At 33.7% G+C, this 9,401-nt stretch overlaps 1 protein-coding gene across 6 annotated transcripts in view; it reads left to right on the top strand.

The window, feature by feature from the left end:
• LOC106664638 (ras-related protein Rab-31-like) overlaps positions 1-8,714 on the top strand; it is a 10,473-nt gene extending 1,759 nt beyond the window's left edge. The window contains exons 1-6 of one of the 6 annotated variants that reach the window (XM_024226081.1): positions 221-255; positions 361-509; positions 7,552-7,679; positions 7,733-7,865; positions 7,916-8,071; positions 8,140-8,714. In XM_024226081.1, coding sequence (XP_024081849.1) covers positions 251-255; positions 361-509; positions 7,552-7,679; positions 7,733-7,865; positions 7,916-8,071; positions 8,140-8,294 — 726 coding nt within the window. In that variant the 5' untranslated portion in view covers positions 221-250 and the 3' untranslated portion in view covers positions 8,295-8,714. Of the gene's footprint in view, positions 1-220; positions 256-360; positions 510-4,411; positions 4,676-7,551; positions 7,680-7,732; positions 7,866-7,915; positions 8,072-8,139 lie in introns of those variants that run through there. The other 5 variants (XM_024226079.1, XM_014390553.2, XM_014390552.2 and 2 more) reach the window with 5 other exon arrangements.
• Positions 8,715-9,401: the final 687 nt, after the last annotated feature.

Genomic DNA, 9,401 nt, shown 5'->3' with positions numbered 1-9,401 from the left:
TTATTTATTATATTTTATTTTATTTTTTTTTTTTTTGTTATCAATATAGCAGTATAGTAGATCATATTTTATTTATTAAATTTGCTGCTGTCAAAAAGCTTAATAATTTGGCAATATTTTCTTGGTTGTCCCCTAATATTTCAAAACTACTACTACTACTACTGTATGTCTTTATTCTTTAACATATATACAAAGTTTACAAATTGGCAGTATATATTACAGAAAGACATTCCTCATGGTTTAAAACCGTATGAGGTAGTATAGTAATATATCAATAAAAATTAATAATATACTAATACAATTTTTTAAGTCAGAGTAAAATATGTTTTGTTGTTATTTCATTGCATGTTCCGCATACAGGCGGAGGGTCACGGACCACTATGTGACCCTTGGTGATCCGGCAGTGTCCTATTCTCAACCTATTCGATACAACCTCCTCTTCAATATAAATGATGGCCATGGCTGCGTGGTAGACTTCATTTCAGGAAGCGTTTGTAACCGAATGCCAGGTTTGTGGCAATGTAAATATATTGTCTTCCTAAAGACCGCAATGAGGTCATCCTTGCTTATCTCCACAACAAGGTTTCCATCTCCTCTGTGGCAGCCATATCTGCTCTCTCCTTGCAAGGGATACCCGAATGACCAGGAATCCAGAGAAAAAATACTCTTTTCCCTTGCTGCTCAAGACGTCTCAATACCATAGATACCATAGGGTTATTGCTGAAAGGATGATTAAATGTTTGCAGGGCAGCTATGGGGTGAAAGCAAATAACCATTATTGAATCTGGATGGATAATGTTGAGGTATTTATTTATGGTTACCATTTCGGCGCTCTAGTTGCTTGCTAGAGGATTTAGTGAAAATAAATCTTTTCTTTTTCCCAAATACTTGCAGCATCAACCCCCCTGACATTCCTGGAACCATCTGTATATACATCTGTCCCTGAGGGCTTTTTGATTTTTAGAAGCTCCTGTTTATATATGGTCAGGAGTGGTGGTTTTATTATATTTCGCCACTGATAGTAGTTTAGGGTCGGGGGATAGCCAGGGGGATAATCGATTTGGTTTCTTTTTGGATTGGGGCACTGAAAACTGCATAACCTGTAGGATACAAATACAATCGGGCAAAGAAAATTGTAGATTTGGTGACCTGATAATTAGAATGAGAATTAGTGTTAGAAAAGAGATTATTTAGAGGGTTAGAGTTATAATCCTAGCATAGTATTTCAAGTCCACAAATTACGTCGAAAGTTTAGAGAAGCTACCAGTGTCGACATGGAGGCTAGAGGACTGGGCCGAAAAGCCCCAGTAACAATCCTCAACCCTATGTTTTGAAATGGATCAATGATGCCGATTTGCTTTTTTATGGCAGAGTTATATACATTGCATCCATAGTACAAGCGTGACCGTACTACGTCATTATATAGGGGTCATTAGTCCTTTACGATCATCACCCATGAACAAGAGCTGGTAATTCTTACGTTTAAAAATTGACAAGAACCGTAACTGGCAGTTTTTACAGCTTTTGTGATCTTACCGGCCACCAGCTCAAGGATGGGTGGATGTCCTTCCTTTGGTGATGTAGGTCTACGCACTACGGTCTGAGATCTGAAGGTCTCAGCAGCTGAGATGCTTTATGGTGTTTGCCCGATCAATTTCTACAACCAACGCCTCCGCTGGACGCTGTCAGTTTGCGAAGGATCTCCAGGAAGCTAATATTAAGTGCTCAAATTTTTACAATTCCTAAGCGACTTAAGCTTATATGTTTCAAAGTTCAAAAGTCAATTTTTTGCATTTAACAAACATTCTGTAAGCAAAGTAGGTCAGAAAATAGTCAAAACTTGGATTTGACCTCATTGTCGTGATTCTAGTGTTATAAAACGTTTAGATTGAAGCTTTCGAAGAAATCAGTGGAAATTAATTGTTTGATTGATAATTTTAACGAGCTTCTGCGTGATTGCCATTCCTAGTGCAAGCTTTAACATTTTTCTCCAAAGCTAGTGGACCGATTTTTATAGTTGATAATTCGTTTTAAAGAAATTGTCAAGTGCATTTTGTAACAGTATCAGATCTTAAAATCGGACTATTATTACTATTTAAAAAAGAAAAAAAACGAGGTTAATTTCTCGCAAATAATTTTCTTATTTTTTATATTACCCCGCCGTACCTTAGAGAGACCCTATACCAGCGGACCACGACAAACTAAAAACTGGGAATGTGAAACTTAGGAGGAGGCTTTGAGTCTTCTTCGGGCCTTGCCTTATNTATATATATATATATATATATATACATACATCTTCCTATCAACTTGGCGTCCCCTCGAAGAAATTTTACATTTAAACCGGTATCCAGGGCAAAACAGCGTCAGTATATGGACGCCGATTCGCCGGGCCAGTGCTTTCGGCTCATCATCATCAGAACAGCACAATATACCAATTTTCGAATGGACGTCCAGATTGCGCTTTGTGCCAATAGTTGAATATTAATAGTTCACACAAATTCAAGCTGAACGCCACCGTTGTTTTCGTATATTTTAAAGAATGTTTTAGTCTTACACTTCTCAGTGGGTTCGGCGTCCGATTTTACCACGGCGTATATTTTAATCGTTCACGTTTCAGTGGATTGAGCGTCCGATTTTACTACATTACCAGGAAACCCCTTCTATTGCTTTTCCTTGTTTCGGAACGTCGCCTGCCGGTAGTTTTATGGGAATTAGTTTTATTTTTGTCCCAGATGGACCATCCATGGATGGATGTCAGACCTGACAAAATGGAAACAAACATAAATCAAGCATTCGATTTAAGATATTATAATTTAGGGCCATCACGTCATTTTCTTTCTTTGCAAAAACTTATTTGCCCCCAAAAATTCTCCACCATTTTAGCTCCCTATTTCTCTACCTCACATAAAATGATATAACAACAATTATACAATTATATATATATATATATGTATGTATGTATATGTATATACATATGCGCTCCATATTTGACGGCCAAGAATTTTCATGTCTCGAGTGCCTGGAAGAGGTTTTGGTTCTGAACAAGTCCGCTTTCAAAACGTCCACAAGAGATAATTTTGTGTCAAAACGTCATCATCCGTACCGCATTCGGGGGCATAAAGGGCTTTTGAATTGAAAGAGGTATGCTAAGAAGTTGCTATGACCGGTCAAGTTTTGCGTGGCCAAGAAATCCCTAGACACCCAGGCTCGTGCCCTTTCCTCGTTGTTTGTAAAGTATTCGTAGGTCAGTCTTCCTTTAGTGCTGCTTTCCCATTTATTTTGCCATGCAGTGTCCTTGTCTCTAACCAGATAAAAAAAACCTTTGGCTTTTAATACCAGATTATCTTGGGATATTTATTTATGTTTTGTTGCTAAATGGATTAATGGGACTTTAAGGTCTTGGTTGTAATGAAAAAATCAGTGTCACGAGCGTGATTCGAACCCACGACCTTCGGCTAAATACGCCGCTTACCACTTGAGCTATTGTCACTTCGATCCACTAGGACACCATCTCAACCTTTCGAATTTTCCCTCCTTTTTTGCCATTTTTCATTTCAACCAAGACCTTACATAAAAAGGATAATTAATCGAAAGAAATATTTTTTATATTTTATTTAGCGAGAAGAGGGGGAATAAGTCAATAAGTCCCTTCCACGGTCCACCTCCTTCGGGCTTTCAGGGGTGAAGCTTTCAACTATTTTTTGCACAATCAGCGAATTGATCAAACTATGATCTTGTTGCTTTCTCTTTTTCTACTCTTTTTTATACTTTTCCTTTATACCTACTTCTCTCCTTCATTCATATTTAGCTATGTCAATATGACACAAATTTTGTTTATTATTATTTCTTGCATTATACTTTGTAACTGGCAAAATGGAGGAAAAATTCAAAAGGTGGGGTTGAGATGGGAAGTTAGTGTCCGAGTGGATCGAGGTCACGATAGCTCAAGTGGTAGAGTAGCGGCGTATCTAGCCGAAGATCGTGGGTTCGAATCCCGTTCGTGCCATTCACTTTTTTATCTCAACTAAAAACCTTAATTAATTGAAAGATACTTTGTTTTATATTTAATTATTTTATATTTTTCTACTCAGTATAAAGGAGCTAAACCTTATTGTGAATTTTTTTAATAAATATAAATATATTTAAATTTTTATTTTTACATATTTCAAAGCGTTCCAATGTGGACTAGGCTTAAATTGTTTTGGCCGGAAATGTCCGTGAATGCTTCCCACGTTTTAGTGTTCTTTGCTTGTGGTATTTAAGTTTATGAAAGAAAATAAACGGATTTCGATAAGTGGTTATCGCGAAAAGAGTGACAGATTCTCAGAACAAAGGGTAAAAAAGGAAGTCGGACAAATAAAAAAAGGAAGAAAAAAAAGTCAAAGGAGAGGGTAAATGACGCCGTCTGGCGTCTGGTGCCCCGTTTCAAACTTCAGTCCACCGCGGTGACTGGTGACTTGGGCGGGTGAAGATCCTTCTTCCTACCTAGCCCGACTTTCTTTTTCCGCGAAAAACCGCAAACCAAGAGGTACATTTGTCCAATAAAATGCCTCAAATCGTGGGACGTAGTGAGCCAGTTTTGGAATGCTCGTTTTGATAAATGAATTAATTTTCGGACCTCCTCCTACCACCATGAAGACCGTCGAAGGGAAAATTGTACTTTTGGGTTCACAAGGTAATTTTTTTTTGTTCTGTTTTCTTTTCTAATGAGAAAAAACGACAAAACTCCGGTTAAATTTTGTGGTGCAAGCTGGTTCGAGGGTGGATAAAATCATGATGAATTGATCTACACGGATTAACATGTTACGTAATACCAACACATGCCGGTTCAATCCTGCATTTTCCGTCCTTCAATACACTTTTCAAACGCAGAAAAAATTATTTGTTTGTCTTTTCCATTGTTTCGTCGTATTTTTTCCGTTCTAATAACCAAATTGTTTGTTTGCTTTTAACATTCTTTCGTCGTATTTTTTCTGTTCTAATAGCCAAACTGTGCTAAATAGTTCATGATATTTAATCTATTTCGATTTTTTTTTTAAAATAATCTGCTGGGATTCGAACCCACGGTCTTCGTTCTTTTTTTCTCAAATTACTCGTTTAAAAATCTATACACTGACGGACAAAATTAACGCACCACCCTTAAATTTGTGCATGTTGTGTCGAGAGTGCCAGTGAGATTTTGCTATTTTGTGTTTATATACGTTGGATTTTGAAGGGGTGGGTAAAGATGTCGGTATAGAAAAGACATTTTTGTATAAGGCGTCGGCTTCTTTGAGGTGAAAAGACACGCAAGAATGGCACAATTACACAGAAGACAAACACTTTAAGTGAGTAGAAATGCTTTGATTGAATATAAAAAATATATTTTGCATTGTATAAATTCACTTTTCCACATCCAAAATGTAACTGTTATATGTAAACAATGTTTGTAAATCCCAGGCTCTGAAGATGATCTCAATAAAGATCGAAACGTCGCACGATAAAGAAAATGTTTTTCTGAAACTACATCACACCAGACCGCATCTCACGATTTCAAAATAAATATTTTCTTTATCGTGCAAACGTTTCGATCTTTATTGAGATCATCTTCAGGGCCTGGGATGTACAAACATTGTTTACATTTAATAAAAACATGTAGGATGTGGAAAAAAGAGAATTTATACAATGCAAACAAATATTTTTTTATATTCAATCAAGGAACACAGAAAACAAACACTTTGAGTGAGTAAAAATACTTAGATTGAATATAAAAAAATATTTTTTACATCACACAGACCGCATCTCATGATTTCTGAATAATCATCGACTAACAGTCACTAATCACCACACATTAATTTTGAAAATGTGAATCAAGAAATCAAAAAAAAATTAACCAAAATAATTTTCAACAGCAACATCGATAATTTTTTCTGTAATATTAAATCTTTTCCTACCATAATCTTGTTCTAAACTTTTAAGTTTAATTTTAATTCATATCATTTATACATTACACTGATAATCTGTAATTACTCTAAATTTAATTTCATAATTTGAAATAATAATCATATATGTATTTTATTGCATTGTGTAAATGTTACATATATTAATTAACAGTCATATTTTTATTTAGATTTATTATGCTATTCTGTTTTTATTATTTGATTGTAATTTAGGTATAAATTTGCCTACCATGAGTGGTCCACTGCGCTAACCTTGATGAGATTTTTGCTCACAGTTCTTTTTTAATTAATAATACTACATTTTTTTTAATCTTTTTGTTTTATTATTATTAATAGTAAACATTAATATTGGATTTTACTTAATTATTTCTGACTTAGTGTATAATCGGGCACAAATGCAATCATAATTTTTATAAGTTCTTCTTCAATATATTTTTAGTTTAAATAGAAAAATAAATATATTATGTATCTGACTATTATTGCTATAGTATTATGATTAATTTTTTCTATTAACATGAAATGTAGAATAGATTATAGGTTTTTTTTTTTTTTTTTTTTTTTTTTTTTTTAATTAGAGCAATTTACTCTTTATTTTTCCTCTGTACCAACAACAGTTTTTGTTCTTAGTCGAAACAGTTCATTTACTAATGGCATATTTTAAAAATAAAATGAATAAAACGTAAAATAAAATAAAGTGAGAAGTAGTGTAGTTCACTACACTTAAGAAACTAATTCTTGAATGAAGACAGAAGAGGATGACACAGGTGGAAGCCTAGGGATTAAATTTTTTGATGCTTTCGTTATGATTATAGTTTTATTGAGTTGGGATTTTAGAATAACATTGAATTGTTAACACCTCTACGTTTAATGTATTCTTGTGAAAATGAAGTTTTTTACTAATTAACTTAGCGGTAAAGGGGATACTTGGTTAGAAAGATATTCCAGTATTTCAACTCTGGTTTCTTACCCAAGTAAGATACCCGCAATTCTGAGAGAAGAGAGCAGACTCCCAAATTTTCCAAAATTACCGCTAATTTCCTTTGCTCGGCACGCCTGGAGAGTGAGATACGAGTGGCTTTCAGATATGCAATAATTGTTGTCCCTGTACGTATACTTTTACTGCTTTGTTTTTTAGTATTCTATCAGTTCTCAAAAGGTAATTTGTTTTTATTTAATTCTTTTTGTTTTCTTCTTTTTTCTCATATTTCCATCTATTATGATTCATACACCTGCTATATGTTAATTTTCTCTTTGAATTTTTTTATTTTGTTTTAATATTTCTGTATTTGTAAGCTTTTAAGCAGTAAACTCAGCAGACGGCTATTAGCCATGCTTATTATACTTTGTATCAGCATTTTTTTTTTTTAATCAATTCTAATAAAGTATTGTGTATTGTATTGTATTGTACTAATTAACTTTAGTGTGTTAGGTTGACGGTGTATATTGATGTATGTAATATGTATTAGTATCTTCTCTTTCTCATTTACCTCAGCAACAACCTCATACAGATGTGTATTCAAATCCATATTGCTTTGATACTTTTGTATATAAATCTTTACTTGTAAATAAAAAGTATTTTTTATTTTATTATCTAAAAGTTATATTGTTGCAGGTGTTGGAAAAACATCCATGGTTGTCAGGTATTTGGGAAAAATGTTCAGCCACCACATAAGTCCCACAATAGGAGCGTCATTTTTCACTTGTAACATAAACCTCGGTGACACCAAGGTCAAATTGCAAGTAAGCTTTTATAATTAATTCCAAGTAAACAGTAAATACCCTTGTGTTAAAAGGTTTGGGACACTGCTGGTCAAGAACGGTTCAGATCCATGGCGCCCATGTATTACAGAAACGCCAATGCTGCTCTTTTGGTCTACGATATAACTCAGATGTCTACTTTCAACTCGATAAAATCATGGGTTAAAGGTGAGTCATTAACACGTATGATGATTGGTATGTAGAAACTATTATTTTAGAACTTCAAAGAAACGTCGAGGATCCGATGATCTTGTGCGTTGTCGGTAACAAAACTGATCTTGAATCTCAACGAAAAGTTCCTAAAGAAGAAGCTATCCAATATGCCACTTCAATAGCTGCATGTTACTTCGAGTCATCAGCACTCAATGACACTGGTAATTTAACAATAATTATTTTATTTATTTATATTTGATTATTAATACGATATTTATGTTTATTTTAGGAATTGAGGATATATTTCTCTGCTGTGCCAATGACCTTATAACATTAAACCAAGACCAGTCAGTTTCTTATAATACTAACGTTCAAGAAAAAAATGTTCCAAATGGGAGACCTATATCTCTTCTTTCTGCAACAGAAAAGCGAACATGTTGCTAAGAGTTTTTTTTGTTTTAATTTGACTAAAAGAAAATCACTTTGTTTTATATTATTTTAAAAAACATGTTTTGTATGCATTTTTAAGTGGTGTTGGTGGCTGCAAAGGAACATGGGGAGAGCCTGTAAAGTTCTAGGTTTTAATCTCAATGCTTCAAATTTAAATTAATACTACTTACTAGTACTTTAAAATTGGCTCTTTTAGTGGAGACACTAGAACTTTGGGGGCTTACTGACCTCTACTGTTAACATTCCATTTTTTTTTTTTTTTTTTAGAAGTACTTTTCTGTATCAAATGTATTATAGCAAATACAGTAGAATTTGTTATTAAAACCAATGCCGCACTCAATATTTGACCAATAATTTACTGGACTTATTTACATTCTTTTAAGTTGTGAATAAAATTTTAATCTTGTTTGAAAAGTTTTATGAGTGACCCCGATTTTCTTTTTCATACAAGACTCACAAAAGCCTCCAATTAAACGAACTAGGGGGCTCAAGAATAAATAAATAACATTTAATCAATTAAAAAATCCTTATATGTTTAGAAACCATAATTGGCCATATTAATTATTTTAATTAATTATACTTTTTAATCTAGTCTTGGTTGAGATGAAAAAGTTAGTGTCACAAGTGGCATTTGGACCCTATTGGCCCCTAACCATCCCTTAAACGAACTAGGGGGCTCAAGTCTAATTAAATAAATAAAATTTAATCAATCAAAAAAATCTGTATATGTTTAGTAACCATAATTGGCCATATTAATTATTTTAATTAATTATATTTTTTAATCTGGTCTTGGTTGAGATGAAAAAGTTAGTGTCACAAGTGGCATTTGGACCCTATTGACCCCTAACCATCCCTTAAACGAACTAGGGGTTCAAGGCTAAATAAATAAAAATTTAATCAATTAAAAAATCCTTATATGTTTAGTAACTATAATTGGCCATATTAATTATTTTAAATAATTATACTTTTTAATCTAGTCTTGGTTGAGATGAAAAAGTTAGTGTCACAAGTGGCACCCACGACTTGCGGCCTCAATTCGCCACGACCTATCATGATGACAAGTGGTAAAGCAGCAACATATTAAGCCAAAGGCTGTGTGTT

Source organism: Cimex lectularius, unplaced genomic scaffold (genome assembly GCF_000648675.2).
Source record: "Cimex lectularius strain Harlan isolate CLEC.00 unplaced genomic scaffold, Clec_2.1 scaffold112, whole genome shotgun sequence".
Taxonomy (NCBI): Eukaryota; Metazoa; Arthropoda; class Insecta; order Hemiptera; family Cimicidae; genus Cimex; species Cimex lectularius.
Note: the sequence above shows the minus strand (reverse complement) of the source record. Positions and strands in the feature narration are given on the sequence as shown.